We start from the raw sequence: 20,692 nt of genomic DNA, 5'->3' as shown, positions 1-20,692 counted from the left end.
TTCAAGGTGGTGAATTCCTCCTGGGATTCTTGAGAAATGGAAATAGCTCACCGTGAATGAGCCAGTCGGACACACAGGTCTCTATCTGACCAGTCTTGGAGATACACACACCCTGCTCCTACAGCCCACAGTCCGCAGGTGGTTCCCAAGCCAGGAGGAATCTTCAGGCAAACCCTGAAATACCTGATGTATCCCCTACAAAAGTCCATGAATACATGAAAAATTCGCATAAAAGGCCACAGAGGGTGATGGCCTCATTCACTGGCATTTCACATGTAAATGAGTTAGAAAGGGGTACCTGTGAGGGAGGTTGTACATTTTTCTTCTCTGTATGCCCAAAGCATCCCTGGGAACAAGAAGCTGCTGGAATTCCTTTGCAGCTCTTGGCAGGACTCAGTATCCCCTTTGTTTCCAGTGCCTGCATGAATTCCTTCCAGGGCCCTCCTTCCCTCCCCCTGCCCAACTCGCCTGGCTGGCCTCACCTCACTCTACTTCTGACAAACCTAATGATTTCCACTGGGAGTCAGTATTCCTCACCACCAAAAAGACTGAATCTAATAAATTCTTTCTCCAATGAGGGACTCTTTAGTAGATCTCTTTTTTTTTTTTTTTAAGTGATCACTGATTTAAAAACTACTCTAGATCTAAAAGTCTTTCTTAGGGTCAACAGTTGAGTCTCTTTTCCTTGCTAAGATTTATCATTGAAAGCACTCCACAAAATGATGGAGTATGTCATAATAAAGACTCTGAAGGGGACTATGGGTTGTTTATCTCCAAGTTCATGGAAAGGTTACTAAACCAGGGGCATCTTTAACCCTCTGTCTGGATAGTCTGTGTAGCCCTTCATTAATTCCTAGGGGCCAAGTACTTCTTTACTTTTTTAAACTGTGTGGCTTGATGGAAACTGCCTTTAATTGGTGCCTTTGCATTCCAGACAAGGCTGGTTTTGGAAATAACTTCACCACGGTGGACAACAAATCCACAGCCCAAAATGTGGAAGGCATTATCGTCAGTGCCATGTTTAAATCCCTCATCACACGCTGCGCTTCAACCACCCATGAACTGCACAGCCCTGAGAATCTGGTGAGAAGCTCACCTTTTCTCCCCACAGGAGTTCTCCATCTCTCCTTGGGGGAAAGTTCTCCCATCATGACCATGAGAAAGAGCGGTTGAAGGCTAAAATATCTATTTTTCCAATGTTACCGGTAACTCACGGTGGAACCTCAGCAACACGTTTCTCCTCCTTATTGCTCCTGTAAATGGACTTCTCTTCCTCTTTGGTCTCAGAGGTCAGGTTCTGTGGTGGTTGGTTTAATAGTTGCAAAGTACTTTGAGCCCCTCAGAAAGAAGTGCTGGAGCATAGCATGTTAGCTCATGAAATAGTAAAGAGTGTTATACCAAGCATCTTTCAAAACCATACTTACTTCAAAAATTAATGCAGATATGCTGTGGGAATTGTTGTGGGTTTTTTTTTGTTGTGTTTTTTTTTTTTTTTTTTTTTTATGGAAGGCTGTAATATTTTAGCTACTCTGCATAAATGACTGTGTTAATTAAACCACCGAAGCCACAAGTAGAGTAAGCCAGGCTATTAAAGGTTAATGCTCAATTGCTACCAAGGAGATTGTGGCTTGGGATACTGAAATGTACGTTCAGGCTGACAAGTGTGATGGGAAGAGAAGAATTCAGGTCCTTCTAGGGAGTAAAGGATGTTTCTCTATCTTACCAATCTGTGAGATATTATGACTCCTACGTAGAAAGCAGCCCATTTACACATACGGATACTATCTGAGAAATCGAGGAAATTATTTTAAGCTATTCTAAGTAATTGAAACTATTCACTTATCTTGAGATAAACAGAATAAAGCCCCAAACCAAAGGGAGTTTAATTTTGCTGGTTGTTGGAGCCACGCCAGCAAGGTCCTTGAAGCTTGAGAATAACGTGGACACCACCCACGTATTCAATCTGATCAAAGGAAGAAGAAACTCGACAAGTTGATTACAATACATGAGAGCTCTTATACATCATAGCACACAAAATTCACATACAGAAATGCAGAAATACTGAATTTCTTCATTTTCTTTAAATCATCTTCAGTTTGACTTTGAACCACTCTTCCACCAGAATGGGGGGAAGTTGAATCTGTCATCCTTGGGTTTCCCCATCTTATACGGTGGTGCAAGTTGTAGGTAGGACCTAGTGCCTAGGAAGCTTCATGGGTTTCAATCATCAGTTCACACCGACTGTTTCACATAGAACTTTCTCTGCATGTTCAGGTCTGGGCACTCTGGAGAGTTTGGAACCCTTGCTCTTTGGGGCCTTACCCCTTCTTGGAGCGGTTACCAAAGAGCAGAGTGAAGGCACAGGGCTTTGCTGCCCACAGGATTAAAAGGACACTCCATGTTTTTACTTAGTGGCTCTTCCTTCAGCTTTTCTAAAGATCATGAGCGTAACTGTCCCATTGATCTTAGGTTTTGAAACCCAAAGCTATCAAGGTAAGTGGTTTTTAGGCTTCTGTGTTCTGCTTTGCCATGAACTTCTCCTAAGACAAAAAATACAGTAACTGCCTTCTTAAAGAAGGAAGGAGAGGGGGAATGCTGAGTGCAAAGCTTCATCTCCCCTCCCCAAAAGGCCTGCATATCTTTTTAAATATTGAATCACCAATATATTGGTTTTAATAACCCTGCGTCATCTTAAGTTCATAGTCAAGTTCATGTTCAAATGGGCTACAAATACATGGTATTTGTTGAATCTGTTCAGCAAAGTGCATCATCCTTGAATGTGAGATTCCATCAGAAAGTACACAGGATTCAGCAATTTTATCACAATGATGGAGAAAATTTGGAGAAGCTGACCAGGGACTGAAATCTCTGCTATAAACAAAATTCTGATTGCATTTCTTGGCAAGCATCTCTTCAGAAGTCACAATTAAGAGCAAAATTAAAGCTTGGGAATCCAGTGGTTAAAAGTGTAAATTAATGTTTTTCTAATGATACAGCCAACTTTCTGAACATGAGCTAGAATGACAGACAAGGTTCTTGGTAATGTAGCCACAGGAACAAAGGAGAGGCATTATACTATTGATTTCATCATAGGAGATTGTCTTCCCTTTATTATTCCAGTGCTCATCTAAACTCAAAGAATTACCTTCGTCCCCTTTTGCTATGAAAACTATACAATCACACAACTATCTTTCTTTCCCCACACTTCCCTTCTTGCTTCCAAATAGGGGCTGTATTGTGACATCCGTCAGCTGGTCCAGTTTATCAAAGAGGCTCATGGGAATGTCTTCAGGAGAGTGGCCCTCAGCGCTTTACTTGACAGTGCAGAGAAGCTGGCACCAGGGAAAAAGGTGGAGGAGAATGAACCAGAATCTAAGCCTGTGGGCAGTAAAAGGTTGGAAGCTTGAGCTCTCTGAATATTAGTGCCCGCCTGTGTCTGTAGAATACAATCTTCTGTTGCCCTATCCATGTGGTTCCTGACAGCGTGAAGCTCCAATGCAGGGATCGTAGAACTATCTTGCACAAGTGGTATGGCTGCTGGTGGTCCATCTGCAGCTTAGAAAAGGAACGAGTTTACCACCAAACAAGTCCTGTCTCTGTGTGAACCAGAGCTCAGTTGATCCCAAGCATTAATACACTTGAACTGCACTTCATAGCTCTTAGCTATATGGTAAAATTTAATCTGTGTTTTCGTTTCTTCTATAGATAGTATAGATTTTTGTTCAGAAAGGAAAAGCAATTACTGCTACCCTATCATCCTGTGCAGTTAAGTAATATTTTTTAACATGACAAAAGACAAATGGCTGAGCAGTGGCCTGTTGTTTTTATTTCTAGTAAACATAATTTTTTGTGTGCCTATTTTATAAGGAATGCCACTTACGAAGATTAAAGGAAAGTACTAAACTTAAAATCCTGCTTGCAGTTAGTGACTCTATTAGCAATAGTGGTGGTTTTCTTAGGCTATAAGGTAGCTAGGTCATGCGCCAATGAGAGGATGTCTGTTCCACCCCAGCACAGACTGTTGGCATGGGGTTTGCAAGCCATATAGCTGGTCCAGGGCAGAGTGCTATGAAGTGTGTGAAATATCGAGAAGCGGTGTCCTGCTCTGTTGTGATTGCTGGAATGACCATTTGCATAGGTCAGAGGCAGGAAGCGTTGTGGATAAAGGCCAAGTGTCCTCTGCACCTGAGGAATGTCGCAGCTTCATATCTGGTCGACCCTCGCAGACTCCGGAGCAGTAAGTAGCATTGGTTTTGTGTCCAATGTAGTGTGGGCTGAGCACTTCCCATGGGAAGAAATTCTGTTTTCCAAACTGCTGCCATTTGTTTTTTGTTGTTTTGAACTTTGCCTTGCTTCCACCCTTTACTTTTCATTCCCAAAGCCACAAATCTCCACAAGTTCAAATCACAAATAACCAACCCCGTGCCTACAGGAAGCTTCTGATAGCAGCTTATCTCTACTTTTCATAATGGCAAAATCAAAAGAGCATCTTGAAATTAGTGTCCCCCAAAAATGTGAGGATTACTGTAGACACCAAGTAAACAGCCTAGGCGCATTTGCATTAATTCTTTTTTTGGTTTTAATCCCCACCTGAGGACATTTTCATTGATTTTTAGAGAGAGGGGATGTGAGAGAGAGAGATTGGCTGCCTCCCACAACTGGGACTGGGAACAAACCTGCAAGTCAGGCATGTGCCCTGACCAGGAATCCAACCCTCTACCTTTCTGTGTACAGGATGACACCCCCACCAGCTGAGCCACACTGGCCAGGGCACATTAATTCTTCTTTCGAGGACTACTTACACAAGTGGCAGGATCAATATTTAAAATATGTAGGTCATTTTAGGGACATCATTTTACTTCCCAGAACCCTGATTTAGTATTAAATGATGATCCTTTCAGAAATTCTGCAAGTATTGCCTGTAGCTTTATGGTATCCTCTCTCCATAGTCAAAGGTATTAGTCATCAAATCGGGCCTTGGTAATATTCCACAGCAAGCAAGCAAAACCTTCAAGGAACAAAAACCCCTCACAGTTCTTATAGCCCTTGAAAAATCTTAGAGATTGTCTCTAAGTGAGTAGAGAAATGTAAGAAGGTAAATCAACTCTATAGGTCTAGGGACCATGTGAGTTTTTGCGTATCATTATAGCCCCAATGCCTCGATGGGGTTTGGCCCAGGGTAAGCACTTCATATATATTTGAATGAATGAATAAATGATTGAATGATAATCAGCCAATGAAAAGATGGAACTGACAAATTACCATTAAACCTTTGTTTTCAATAACTTTCTCAAAATTGAGTTTTAGGTTTTCCTTTAAGGAATTCTTCAAGGACATGGTAAAAACCCAAACATAAGCTTTAAAAGAAAAATAAAATTAACATGAATGGCAAAGTTTTATAGCTGAATAACCACAAGACTAGTTAAAAGTCCTTACCCACAGAATCTGTCCTAAAAAGCAGGACTTTCCCCCCAAATAACACTAAGCAACTATTGACCTAATCTGGTAAGAATGACCTAATAGCAGATTGGATTTAAAAAATAAAATCATTTATCTTCATAGGTAATTTAGTTTTCTAGGTTGCAAAATATTACCCTTCAGTATTCTGTAAACCCCACCTGATTTCTCAGCATTTAGCACCTGTCTGTCCTTTCCTCTAAATAAAGATACATGTCTTAATAGACTCTACATAAAAATTTCCACTGGAAGGGACATCATAGAATGTCAAATGTGGAACTTTTCCCTGACCTGAGTGGGCCCAGGGGATGGGCATGCCTAATGCTTCTGTTTAGCGTTGGAGAAAGGTGGGCACCTTTATCTTCTCTTTTTCTCTCTTCCCCTTCCCTCCCCTTCTTACCTTTCTCTTCTCTCCCTCTTTAAATAAAAGTCACATTAACTGAGTAATATTAAAAACAGTTTCATATGCTCCTTTCTCTGAAACTCATTATTGATACGCACTCATTGGACAAAGCTGGTGTAGCATTTTATTGAGAAAGCTGATAAACGATAGCCTCCTTGAATGTTTTCCCACTCAGGCCATGTAGGCTCATACTCTTCCCCAAAGAAAGAGTACATTCCCCAAAGGTGAGAAATGCTTCATGCGCTGTGATCATTTTATAAAAAAAACAACTGAGGAGTCAAAAATCTCTTTGTAGATGTTCCCATTTGTTTTCTAAGTTGGACTAAAATTTTAACTTTTAAACCTTACTTAAGTTTCTTTGACTTGAGAAAGCTAAGTAATTAGGCACTGGGAAAATAATTTAGTGAACAATTGTGGGATGGTGTGTTCCCTGGGTGTGGTAATTACATTTCATTTATTCATTTATTCAAGTATTTTTTGTGAGTTTTTACTGTCAAGAATCATACTATGGTGAAGTGGGGGTGGAGAGTAAGACACAGTACTGCACATGCCTCAGGAAACTTCCAAAAGCAGTTAAATATTTACTGACACTGTAAGTGCTTCTGCTATTATGACTCACACCTGCAGACTAATACCTGCAATGATATTTAGTCTTTTTATTAAGGTTGAAAAAAATTACTTCAAGTTGACAGCTGAGACATGACTGTTTTCAAGAAGAGCCCAGATAGTCAACCTTGGTCTTTCTCCTTCCACTCCCACTCTTTCCAAATCCCAGCCCTTCAAAGATAAATTCTGCATGAGTTGCCTACGTGCCATTGGCAGGGGGTTGAAAGAAATTTAAGAGAATTTCACAAAGTGTATCAGATGTTTCATTCTCACCTCTGCTTGCTTTCAGCGATGAACAAATGCAAGGGGGCAACCTGGGGCGGAAAGATTTCTGGCGCAAGATGTTCAAATCCCAGAGTGCAGCAAGTGACACCAGCAGCCAGTCTGAGCAGGACACCTCAGAATGCACCACTGCCCATTCAGGGAACACCTCTGACCGGCGCGCCCGCTCGCGATCCCGTAGAATTTCCCTGCGGAAGAAGCTTAAGCTCCCCATAGGTAAAAGTATGTCTGTATTTATTTATGGATTCTCTTATTCCCTTCCATGCCCTCAAATAAACTCATAATCAAAACAGCAATGCATGGTAGGATGGAGAAAGGGAAAGCCTTCAAGTCAAAGGCCGAGGCTGCCACATTCATTCATTCATTTATTCATTCTTTTTTTAAACAGATATTTCTCAGACTCCTACTATGTGCTTCTACAGCATGCAAATATTATGTTAGGTATCAGGGATTAAATGGTGAGCAAAATTACACAATGCCCAATTTTGCAGAACTTGCAATCTAGTAGGGATGACAGTCACTAAAGCAGATAATCATACAACTAAGTGTAGTTGCAAACTATGGATTTTATAAAGGAGGTATACACCGTGCATAAACGCATGCTACAAGACCTGACCTAAGTGAGGGGGGCTGGGGCTGGCAGGAATCAGAGAAGGTTTCTTGAAGGAGGTTACGTTAAGATCTGCAGGATATTTAAGGGAAGGAGGAAGGCGAGCACTCTAGGTGGTAGCAGTAAAGTGGGCAAAAATATTAGGAGGAAGGGAAATGGAAGAGCTGAGACAAAGAGGAGAGGGGCTGTATGACTCTGGTAGAGTGTCAGGGGCCAGAGCATGCAGGTCAGTTGGACTATATATCCTACAACTCTACATAGCCTGGGTGGGATGTTGAAGAGGAGTAACATGAGCAGGTAGGCTTTTTCTAAACGATCACAGCATGGAAAACAGATTGGAGGGAGCCTGAGTGGATAAAAGAGATCATGTTCCAGGTATAAGGAATGGTAGCTTGGACTGGGTGGTGACCAGGTAGACAGAAAGACGTGGTCAGATTTGAGAGGTACTTGGATGGAAAATCAACAGGACTTACTGGGAGATATGAAAGATGTCAAGGAGAATGGGATATATTGTGGTTTTTATTTATCTAAGAGGTTTAGGTTCTTTTTGTCCTGGTCTTACTTGGTCATGTAAGTTCATAGTCCAACACTGAACATTTAAAGCATGTGCATTGGAAACAATTTCTTTTCGCTTCTGTTTACATCAAGCCATGTAACTTTCATTGCTTGTTGGGTACATGCTGGCATTTCTGTTTAACCCATTGGTGAGAAAATGCTATAATGGTCAGATTTTTTTTTTTTTAATTATTAATAGGAAACTGGTTGAAGCGATCCTCCCTCTCAGGCCTGGCAGATGGCGTGGAAGACCTCCTGGACATCAGTTCTGTGGACCGCCTGTCTTTCATCAGGCAAAGTTCCAAGGTACATAGAGCATGACTTCTGTGAGAGGATGTTGGAGTCACTGATTTAAAATTGTCAGGGCTGAGAAATGCTGAACGCCTGGAGGGGCCAAAGAGAGTTGAAGAAACTCTCTTCAAGTTGAACAAATTTAGGAAACTGAGTTAGATGAGCAATGAAAGCTAAGATGTCTTACTAGTAGACTATCATAAAGGAAAAATGGAAAAGTGTGACAAAAAATTTTAGATAAAATTATAATGCAGATATAGGTGTATATGTGTGTGCTACTTCTTAGCTATTTTTAACTTTTAACACACATGTAAAATTCCTGACATCTCAAGCTCCTTTACAAGAATTTACACACACACACACACACACACACACACACACACACACACACCCACCCACCCACTCATCCTCCTGCCACTATTTGCACCAGCTGAACCATTCTCTTTATTGAAAAAGATAAAGAAACTTAGGATGACTTTTCCCATTAAGTGCTTCTTTGTAATACTCTTGAGCGATGTAGTAGTGCACAATTTCGAGAAGGTAATGATTCTCAGTGAAATCTATTTCCTCTAAGAGTTTTTCCTATGAATTATTCATGGCCTGGCTACTGTAATTTTCAGTATATGATCATTTATATTTTAAATACAAATTATTTGCTTACATTTGTTCTTCTTTGGATCTTACTAAAACCAGTTTTCTTCTATCTTTTTTAAAAGTAATATTTTGAAATTATATAAAGAATATAGCAACATTCTAAGACATTTAGAAGATATATTTATAATTCACTTTTCACATTCTTTATGCTAAAAAATTGGTCAAGTATTTGAGAATCTGTGAGGCCTATAGCCTCCTTGTTTTGCTGAAAAGTTTGATTAACTGTTGGCTTAAGGGCAAGATTGAGAACACATTTTAATTCTTAGAAGAACCCATGTTATTGCACTCTAATTACAGTGCACTTTATGAAGAAATTTATACTGACAGAGATTTGAAATCTCTATTCTGCTTTCTCTTTGGTCTGAATCTCAGTTGAGGTATTGTTTGTAAAAGATAAAGATGACTTTCTGTTCCTGGTTTTGAGTTTGGACTTAATTAAAATTAAACTAGAAATACTTCAATTTTTTTTTTTACTAAGTTATTTTGATAGCGTCTGATTATTTCATTTTCAATCTATGACCAGGATCTTCTTTCAAACTATAGTTATAAGTGGTGTCTTTTCTGGCACATGGGAATAAACTATGACTAACCAGATGTGGAAGTCAGAAGAACTGAAGCAACCTTCATATTCTCAGCATCTTATTTTTCAAGGCAAGAGTTAGTATAAACACAAAGAATTGAACTTAGTTATCTGACTACTTTCCTTTTTTCTCAGGTCAAATTTACCAGTGCTGTGAAGCTCTCCGAAGGTGGCCCTGGGAGTGGAATGGAAAATGGAAGAGATGAAGAGGAGAATTTCTTCAAGCGTCTTGGTAAGTGCTATGTAGCCTAAGAATTACATTCAACTTTCATCACATAGAACAAAAATTTGATTAGATAAAATGGTCCATTTTCTATTTCCATTGATTTATTTTTTATTAAATTTATTGAGGTGACATTGGTTAACAAGATCATGTACATTTCAAATGTACATTTCTATGATATATGATCTCTGTATTTCATTGTGTGCCTACCACCCTAAGTCAAGTATTCTTCCATCGCCCTATATTTGGCCCCCTTTACCCTCTATTACCAACCCCCTTCCCTCTTCTTTGTGCCATTTGAGATTCTGTCTTTTGAATTTCTCCTACTATCAGATTTTTCTTGTGCTACTTCCTTTTGCAATTGATACAAAATATGCTGCACTAACCGAAAACAACAACAACAACACTGAAGGTGTCGAATATGGAATTTTGAATATGGAGAATTCGCATCTGAAAAGGGGACCTACTCATTAGGAATGAAATATGGGAAATTTTGATAATTATATTTTAATTTTTTTTTGAGTCATTTTTTTGTACTTATGAAAATTTTCAAACATAGACCAAACTTAAGAGAATGGTCCAACAGATCCTCAATATCCATCACCCACTTGCAATAATAATTAAAAATTTGCCATATTTGCCTCATCTATCTTTTATGTTTTTTAATGTGTTTTAAAAACCGAACGGGGGACATCTGTAATGCTTTCAACAGTAAAAATAAATTTAAAAAGAAAAAAATCCCAGGTACCGTACATACATCTGCCTTTGTGTTGCGTAGGTGGGATGGGGGCCATAGGTGGGAGGAATCAGGCTATTCTTGACGGAAGGGGTGAGAAGTCCATTTCTGGAAATCAGATCTGTGACTTCTCAGTGAGGACCAGGAGTTGGTAACATTATAAATGAATGGCATGAATACTAATTAAATCAAGCTCTAAATCAGTGGGAGTGTATTTTTAGGTGTCAGAAATACATTTCAGAATCATGAGAAGGAGCTTGGGCCTGGTTTTAAAAATGATATTCAACATAATAATCTTATATAAGAAAAATTAAAAATATATATACTAGAAGCTGCAGAAAAGTCATGAGATATTTAGGTTTTCCAAAAAGAACTTGGGATAAAAATGACAAAAAACAATACCTTGTACCATTTTTTTCTTAATGTGTAATTCTCAGACTTTCTGCATCAAAATCAGTGATTTATTAAAAATATACATTTCCCCCCAACCTATGGAATCAAAATCTCTAGCGATGGGGCATGATATTTTAAATTGTAATGAGCTCCAGACTGATGCTTATTTGTAGGCAACTTAACTATGGAAAAATAAGAGAGGAAGGATCAGTGGTTCCCACACCTCTTGTCACAGTGTGGGATCAGGCTGGCCATGTCATCTGGGAGCTTTACAGAGCACACATTCTTACCCTCTGCTTCCAGAGATTCAGAAGGTCTAGATGAAATTCAGGAACATTCTAGATAATTCTGATGCACAGACTGGTATGGAAATCCTGAAATTAAATGACTAACCTCTAACGTCCTTTATGGCTATAATAGTCAGCGATTCTTTGCATTTTAACTGACATATCAAAACATTGTCCTTGATATCAGTTTATGTAACAGGTCTGAAATTGCACAGTGATTGTATCTTCCATAAAAAATAGAAGTTAGTTGTTGATTACAGGAAGAATTATTTTAAATATGCCAAGAGTTCTCACAAGTAATAAAGGGGAGACCTGGTAGCAAAATGATCAGGCCCTATATTTGAATACTTATGTAAAACCCCTCATTTACATATGCCATGTGTCACCAAACTCCCAAAAGTCCGGGTATGTCCAAATCAGCATTATAATAAAGAGGAGGGAGGCGGAGTTAGGGAGAATGTTTTCAGGCCAACACTACAGAAAACACATTGTTACCATTTTTAAGCTCCTTTTAAATCTGTGATTCTTTACACTCTCACCCCTCCACCACAGGTTGCCACAGTTTTGACGACCACATGTCTTCCAACCAAGATGGTGGAAAAAGCAAAAACGTGGTGAATCTTGGAGCCATCCGACAAGGCATGAAGCGCTTTCAATTTCTGTTGAACTGCTGTGAGCCGGGGACCATTCCTGATGCATCCATCCTGGCGGCTGCCCTAGATCTTGTAAGTTGTTGGAAAGATTTGGTCACATTCCAATGAGTTCTGCTAACGGAGGAAAGTGTGAACCCCTGCTCCTGACCCCAACTGTGGGGTTTGGTTTTGTTTTCTCAGCATTAGTAGCAAAAGCAGGGAGAAAGGTGGTGAGGTGAAAGAAGAAAGAAAGGGGAGAAATCTTAATATGTTTGGGGAAGTAGAATGTATAACATCATGATTAAAAGTGTGTGAGGGCTTTGGAATCAGACTGCCTGGGTTAAAACTTTGCTTCACCTGTTTTGTGTCTTTCCTTATGAAGATTGTATTTGTTTAGTGATCTGTTTCCCAGATGTCCTAATGGACAGTGTTCGAAGATGGTTAAACTAATGATTAACATTTATTGTGTATCTACTCTCTTTCCAAAGGAAAAAAACCAAAGCTCAGAAAGACCAACTAACAGGCCAGGGAAACAAAACCAGCAAATAATAGAGGCAGATTTGGAACCTAGGTCTGTCTGTCTTCACAGACCCCATAGTTCCTACTCCAACATGTTGACTCTCTCATTTAAAAATTATGTGAGATCACTATAGGAACTTACTTTTAAACATGCAAAAATAATAAAATCTTTTTGCCTGATAGTTTAAATGTGATTGAGAAAGGAAAGATGACGAGAGCTAGTCAAACAGTTGTTAAATACACAATAGCAATTGTGCATTGACCCTTTACAGGTGCTTTAAGCTTGTGTTTGTTCCAAAGGTACTGGCTGTCTATGTTTGTCTCAATCCTAAAGTCACAGCTACTTTGGAGTACAGCATCAAATTTCTTAAGCAATTACCTGTTAAGATTAAGGAAAATAATAACTAATCATTTCATTTTAACATACTGTTGAAAAATTGAGGGAAAGGTATAGGAACGGCTGGCCATACAAATTGGAAAATAATGGGGTAATAAATAGCATTTGGACAACTACCAGTGAAATAAGTATCTGATGACAGAGAGAACAGATTGTCCTTCACTCACTGGAAAGATCTAAGCCCCCATACTTTCAGGGGTCCTGAGCTAAAATCTTCACATCAGTATGTATGATTCAATGGATTTTATCAAGCAGATATTTTCATTCACATGAGAGAACAAAAACATGAAGAGCTGAGATGACTTTGCTCAAGGTCACATAAACCAGTCAGCTCTAAAAACTATTAGCCAGTTTTCTGATTCCATTCAGGACTCTAGCAATAGCATATGTTTTCTCTATAAAAAAATTATTTAAATAAGTCAGAATGAGTCTCTCATAATACATTAAAAATATACTTAAATGAATACAATTTCCATAATTAAAAAAAAGGTTGTGAATGGTCTTTAATGGTCCAAAAACATATGAATCTTCAAAAGAGTTTTCTTATGTGGCTACAAATGAAGAATTTATGATAAGAAAATATAGATTTTCAACTTTAAAAATTCACACCACATATTCACCCTCTAAAGTAGTAATTTTAAACATTTGGGGACATAGGTTTTTTTAGAATTGGATGAAAGCTATGGAAAGTCTCCCAAAAGAAGTTCAGTTATAGACAAAATTTAGCATATAATATTAGAAGGTTCCTGGATTCCCCCCGCAAACCATCCATGAAACCAAAAATGTTAAGAACTCAATCTTGATTAATGCATAATCACTGGCAAAATGAGACTCTTCAGTTAAATAATTGGAATGATTTTTATTAACATTTATTGATGATACAGAAACCAAAGAAATAATTGCTTCCCACGTGGAAAGCTTTTAGGATTTGTATATACTATGTAGGCATAGGAGAAATGTGAGGCTTGTCACAAAGAGAGCAACACACTTGAGGATTTGGGAACAAAACCCAAGAGAACCAACTGATACTTGGTTTCTGAATGGAGATTATTTTAAGAAGAATGTTGATGGGTACTTTGATAATCAAGTCTCTTGGATGCTGAGATTTCATTCCCCTCTCATCAAATGGTCTTATATCTGTCTGATTTCCAATTGCTATAATGCTTAGAGTTTCCAAGGAGATGCGAGACAGGAGTTTCCAGGTGCAGGTACACTCTGTTCCTGGCTGTAGCTTGACTCTTACTGTTGTTTGTCTGAATCCCATAGAAAACTTAAAATTTATTTTATTTCCCCCAAATAAAACAAGACCACTAGACTCTCCTTTTTTACTTTCCTGTGAACCCACTTTCGCCCTGATTGACCTCAGTATTATAAATCTCAAGGTAAGAAATAAAATAAGGGGAGCTTGATGCTAATAAGCAATGTCTTTTAAGCCTCAAAGTAAAGAAGCATTTTCTGATCATTGTAGATGGCAAATGATGAAGTAACTGCGTTGGAAAGTAATGAGCTCTTTGTTACCAGACTGGACTCAGTGGGGGGGCCAATGTATAAGGGGCTCAAGAAGTGATTTTATTAGTATAAGTTCCTGCATACTGAGTCTTTGATTCCGGGTCAAGCCCAGGGAGTATGCAGAGGTCAAAAGTCAGAGTTCCAGGGGTCAGAATCAGTCAAAGTTTAAAGGAGTACAGTGGTTTCCATTATCTAACACAGAGAGAAGCCAGGTAGACCTTGTTGGTTGAATAAATGGGATAGGTGATGATGGTGGTGATGGTAGCTGTGGTGGTGGTGCTCTTGATGATGGTGATGGTGGCAGATGATGGTGCTGGTGGCAGGTGCTGGTGGTAGTAAAAGATAAAAATAGTAACATTTTCATTACACTTGATAGTTTATAGAGCACTTTCACATTAATTATCTTATTTCTTTATGTAAAAGGAAAGAATCAAGCCAGGAAACGGTCCCCAAACAAAGATACACATAAATTTCTTTTCTTGAGTATAAAAAAGTGAAAGAATTGAAGTCACTTGTGAATTCTGACAAGTGGACTAAGAGGAAGGGAAATATAACTGCATGTGCGATGTGCTCAATTAAAGTTGTATTCTGTGTTTACTGTCATTGGTACAGTTGTTCATACCTATTGGTCTGGGTTAGAAGTTCCTCAGGATTACTCTTTCACAAATGTCTCTGCTAAATGTATTTTTAACTATTGTTTCCTCCTTATTTGGCTTCACTTAACATCTGATCTCATCGACTTCCTGTCTTTCAGAAATGCTTCACTTTTAAAATATGATTTTCAATGCATTCATGGTTTTAGTCATATACATATATATGTATAAATTAGAAATATCTATAATGCTACCTACTAGATCAAAATGTGAATATAGAAATATATAGGATAGATATAGATCTAAATGACATAGATGGATACACTGACAAGAGAGAGATGACAGGCAGGTACAATGCAGATGTAGATACAGATGCAGATATAGATACAGATGTAGATATAGATACAGAGATAAACATAGTTATAGATTCTGCCATTTCATGGGATAGGATTTGGGAGAGGGTGGAAAAAGATGAATGTGTTCAGTTCATTATCATGTTTTAGTTCAACACTTTTCGCCATCTCTTTTGTTGTTTGCTTTTGTTGGATGTAGCATTTATTTTTTAAGTGTAGCTTAAATATAGTTTTTGCATTATGACATAGTATTTATTTCAGAAGTTTTCATTGTTTAGTTGCCTTAATCATAGAATTTAACTGTTATTTTTCAAGTTTGCAATTCTCTTCAGAATCAAAAGTATTATTAAATGAAAAAAACGACTAGAAATGTCAATCTTTGACTTCTTGCCAATCTGAAGGTTTTTTCTTTAAATGATCCTCTTGTCATTATTGCTGTGACTATTAAACTTTGGGGTAATTGGTTTAATTTTAAATTCAGCGCAGCTCTGCCTCATACTGTTTAGTGTAAATTTAATAGATGCAGTATGAAGCATTTTTAAAAAGATGTGTTTTAGAAAGAACTTGTTATCTCTAGGTTTATATAATCTACAAACACAAAAAAGAAAAATTAAACAGTTCAAACAAAAGGTACTTCTGTCTGTTTTCTGTCTATTTTAGGTGAATGTTCTACCCTTTTTTTATCCCGTTGAATATATAAAATGTACAGGCATAGTAATTTCTAATTCATTAGTAACTTACTAGCATAAATAATACTAATAATGTAGTTTGCTTTAGGAACAATTTAATGAATATAAGAAAGTCAATGGGAAAAAAAGTCAGTAAGATCACAGAATCCTTCCTGGTCTGTGGGATGGAGAAAACCTAATCCATGTTAAATTTTATAACTTCCTAAGTAGACGGCTTTAAGAGGAATGATTATATAATTTTTATCCAAACTGGGACACTTTTGAGAGAGAAAGGGAGCGCTATCAGTAACTGTACCAGTTAAACAGACGTAAACTGGAGCTCTCCGGAGACAATGAGACCTTTGTTACCATAGGTATGGCCACACTATCAGTTTCACTGCATCACAGGACTAACTGTTGATAATGCAGATGAGCTCCTTTCAAGGACATAGGAAGATACTCATAAGAGGAGCTATCAAAGCCAAATAATATTGTGTTCTTTTTGGAATCATAAGCAAAGTTGGAATAATTCAGTAATAACCAAATCTGAAACATTCAATTATTCAAGTAACTAATGGTACTCCTATACTATCGAATATTTAAAAATATTCTAACAATGTAGCATGAAAAGAAATATATCATAAATATGTAGAGTTTAAAGAAAAAATTTAAATGTCACATATATACCACATACCTTAAAGAATAGGACATTTCCAGTTTCTTTAAAGTTCCTGTAGTCTCTTCCCTCATCACATACCCCTACCTCCCGGGGGATACTGCTCTTGTAAACCTTGTTATAATCATTCCTGTGCTTTCTTTATTTTACCACATGAATCTTTCCCTAGAGAATATATTGTTTTGTTTTGCTCTGTTTTGAAGTTCATTTAAAGCATGCTGTCCTCTTTTTGTTCAGCATTGAGTTGGGGTTCTTCCTGGAGGCATTTAGCATTAATATATTAATTTTCACTCATGAATGGTATTTGTTTGTTTGAATATACCACAGTGTATATACCCATTTATGTTAGATGTACATTTTTTATGTTTTCAGAATGTTGGGTGGTTTGAACAATGCCTCCATGAAAATTACTGCCTTGTAATATGGGCCTTGATTCATAATAATTTTCTAAATACACCTAAGAGTAAAATTCAGTCATAGTTTTACTATCATGATGCCAAAGCATATTTTATAGTTGCAATAATTAAACACAGGCATCAGCAGTGTGATAAAAAGCTCTTGCTCTGTGTTCTTGATGACATCTGTATTGTCCAACATTTTTATTTTTACCTCTCTGATGCATTAAAGTAATAATACTTTACATTTCAGCCCAAAGTTTGAAATTTTTTTTTCATGGTGAAAGATCCCATGTTTATTTCTTGTTGGAGGATTATTTACCTTATTCATAATTCTAAGAAAGAATATAGATGTGTGGATAATAATCCATTTTCTGTTCTTACATTGTATCATCTCCCAGTTTGTGACTTATTTTTTCATTCTTTATGCTGTATTTTAATGGAAAGAAAATTTTAACTTAATGTAATTTACTTAATCAAAATTTTCTTCTGTGGATAGCATCTTTATGTCTTTTTAAAGAAATTTCCAGGTAATAAATGCATTCTTATATTTTCCTCTAAAAGTTTTCAAATATACACTTCACATTTACATCTTTAACTAGAATGGACTGTGTCAATGATATAACATAGGAACTTGTTTTCTTTCTTTTTTTATGTGGAAAAATAATGCATGTTTCCACACATGCATGGGTACGATTCTGTTCCATTCCCCGTGTATCCTGAGTTATATACTCTGTCTCAACAGCTGGACCTGGCTTAACTGACATTCCCTTGTAGGTAATCTATTCCTCCCTCCCCCACTGCAGTTCCTTGTAATCACTTCTCTTTATTATTGATATCTTGCCATTTCACTAAAATCTTTCTAGCTTATTTTTCTTATTTGAGGTTCACTAAGCCCCCCAATAATGTAATTGGCATACTACATCTATTCAGAAAATTTAATTATCTTTTTAAAGATTGTGTCTTTCACATTTTCTTTAATCTTTACTTCCATAAATTAAAAAGATTTATGATAAACTTTTTTCAGTTCTCTGTTTTGACAACCTCTCATATTTTTCATTTCTTTTTCTCTTTCTATGCTGTATCCTGGGTAATTTTCTGACATATCTCTTCTGTCTTTTCTCATTTTTCAACTCTGTGTAACCCCATGGTTTTTAACCAGGGATAATTTTGCCCAACAATGCCTGATGGAATTTTTATTTGTCATAAACTGAGTATTGCTACTGGCAGCTAGTGAGTAGATACCAAAGATGCTGATAAACATCCCATAAAATGTAGTGTGCTGCTCCCAAATGGTCAATAGTGCTCAAGTTGGAAAAAAACCTCATCTAGCCAGTGTTTTAATCTATCCATTGAGCTTTAAATTTTAAGTACTACCTCTTTTATTTATAAAAGTTCTATTTGATTCTTGTTTTAAATTGTCTGGTCAACTTTGATAATGTAATTCCTCACTATACTTTCAATACCCCCATTAATCTTTATCCATATTTGATCCACTGTAATTCCAATAACTGCAGTGTTTGTGGATTTGATTCTACACTTTGCTGTTCCATCTGACTCTCACTCATGCTGGATTTTTTAAAGTGTATTTTTAATGTAAGCTTAACTCCTTGGAACTTTGTGAGAATTCTTTAAGATCTGTGTAGAAAGCAGTGTTATTCAGTGGACCAGCAATACCAGCATCATCTGGGAGCAAGTTAGAAATGCAAATCTTTAGGCCTTGCAAAGACCTACAGAATCAGGATCTCTGGGGCTGGGACCAAAGAATCTATTTCACCCATATTCCAAAGTGACCCTTATGCATTCTCAGGTTTGAAGATTTGAGAAGTTCTGGTGTAAAGTATTCCTCCAGAGAGGATTTTTGTTTCTTTCCTCAAGCACCTGGAAACATCCCCAAGATAGTTTTTAAACTATATTTTTGAGGGCAAGGAGCATGGAAGTAATGCCCATTCTAGTCCAAACTTATATGAGAATATAGGATTTTGATTAGGAATTTTAAAGACTCCCTGCCTCCCTCCCTCTCTCTCTCTCTCTCTCTCTCTCTCTGTCTCTTATGCTGGTCCAAGGGTAGTCAGGTAAGTCCACTTTCGTGGAACAGATCTTTTTGTCATTCATCCAGTGATGGTAGCCCCATCTGGGATCTTGGCTTTAGGTAGGACTGTATTACCTGACCTATTCCACTTGGGCACAGGCATCTAACTTGTGGCCTATTGAAAACTCACGCCCTGGTCTCTCTATAGTCAGCAGAAACCCTTGAGGTAAATATTCCTTTACTAGCTCAAGCCCCTCCCCCCACCTCCACCCCAGAATTCTATTTTCTTCTAATTTCAACTCTTCACTGGTCTATTATCTCATGTTAGACTCTAAAGCAAAACCAAAATGAATGGTTTGGGTATTTTATCTAGTATTTTAAGTGCCTAAATCAGAAGAAGTTTGTCTTCACACCTAATCCATCATATTGTCAGAAACAGAAGTCCTCACTTGGTTTTTTCAACACTTATCCAAAATATTTGCCTGATCTGAGTAAGTGTTAAAATGACTAGCCATCCAGAATGTGTACTAAACAATAATGTCTGCTGGTAGCCTGACAACTTAATGTCCTCAGTTGTCCCCAGCTACTGTAGAAGTGGCAGGGGCAGGGCAGCCTGTCAGTTACCTGATGATTGCAACCAGACAGAGAACTGGGTGCAGGCTAAGTAATGAGTACTGGCCACAAGCAAATGCCCTCCAGCAAACTAGGCTCCAATGTACAGTACAGCCCACAGTAACTGCTTATTCCCACCAGTTTTCAATAAATAGGTAACCTGCACCAGCAAGAGCTTTATATATTTTGGTAAGGGAATAAAAAAAATTATACAATTCTCCAGGAGCCAACATAAAATATGCATTTTTGAAAAGTTTATTCCTGTTCAGTGTTGTTATAGGAGTTTTCAGGATCGGTCAGGGTTTCTTCTCACATAATATGCTTAGATAAAGTCCTTCAGGGAAAGGAATGTAAGCAGTTATAATCTTCAATTAACCATCGTATCTGGGTACCAATATTTTCTAGGTCCCCAGGCGAAATAAAGTGCAGCTGTTTGAATTAGTATTCCAATTCTCTGCTTCGCTCTCATAGAGGAAACAGTCAATATACATAATGATCTTATAAAACGCAGGAAAAAGTGACAATGAAAGTCAAGGGAAAGTAGCCAGATGCTCCAAGTTTTCTAGCTGTGGAATGTTAGAGGAATCCAAGCTGCATGAAGACATGGCATTTTGTGGTAGCTGTTGCAGGAAACACCCTATGTAAGACTGAATCATATGAAGTTGTTAGTATTTGACGATTTTTGACCTCCAGTCTTAGAAATCCCATATAGTCTGCCTAATGTTTTGCCTTCCCAGTTAAAATTGATTCCTGCTTGCTTGGGACCTATGAAGTAGGGGCAAAATGGAATAGAAGCCATTCTGTGGCACAGTGGGACACTACAAGGTGATTTGGCAGACATGCTAATAAGAAAGAAGAAATGGAAATATGCCTAGTTTTCTCCCAGGGCCATCAGCAGATTCTCTGTGGTAGGCCAGCGGTGTCAAATGCTGGTTAGATATTCACTTTTAACTGCACCTCCGATGCTCTGTGGTTCTTTTCAGCCATGCAGCCTTCTTCCGATTCCCTTTCTCCATGTGCTGTCTTTCTCTGTGGTGTGAATCCATCTCTATCCATTCTGTCATGCCTCCATTTCTTGCTGCCGCTTCAGATTGCACTGAGCCGTAAGAGGTAAGCTCTATCCTAAGAGAGGAACTTTGACTCCCCTTTACGTCCAGGAAGGATCCTTTGTCCACGGTGTTCCATAACCCAGCTTCTGAAATCAATATTTTCTGAACTACACTCTGAAA

At 37.9% G+C, this 20,692-nt stretch overlaps 1 protein-coding gene across 2 annotated transcripts in view; it reads left to right on the top strand.

The window, feature by feature from the left end:
* The window catches only part of UNC80 (unc-80 subunit of NALCN channel complex), a 159,903-nt gene that overhangs the window by 41,293 nt on the left and 97,918 nt on the right, over positions 1–20,692 (top strand). The window contains exons 16-22 of one of the 2 annotated variants that reach the window (XM_087819609.1): positions 935–1,083; positions 3,228–3,394; positions 4,139–4,237; positions 6,756–6,970; positions 8,113–8,219; positions 9,574–9,670; positions 11,630–11,802. In XM_087819609.1, the coding sequence (XP_087675735.1) occupies positions 935–1,083; positions 3,228–3,394; positions 4,139–4,237; positions 6,756–6,970; positions 8,113–8,219; positions 9,574–9,670; positions 11,630–11,802 (1,007 nt within the window). The remainder of the gene's footprint in view (positions 1–934; positions 1,084–3,227; positions 3,395–4,138; positions 4,238–6,755; positions 6,971–8,112; positions 8,220–9,573; positions 9,671–11,629; positions 11,803–20,692) is intronic. The other variant, XM_087819608.1, reaches the window with a different exon arrangement.

Source organism: Miniopterus natalensis, chromosome 8 (assembly GCF_054644295.1).
Source record: "Miniopterus natalensis isolate mMinNat1 chromosome 8, mMinNat1.hap1, whole genome shotgun sequence".
NCBI lineage: Eukaryota > Metazoa > Chordata > Mammalia > Chiroptera > Miniopteridae > Miniopterus > Miniopterus natalensis.
Note: the sequence above shows the minus strand (reverse complement) of the source record. Positions and strands in the feature narration are given on the sequence as shown.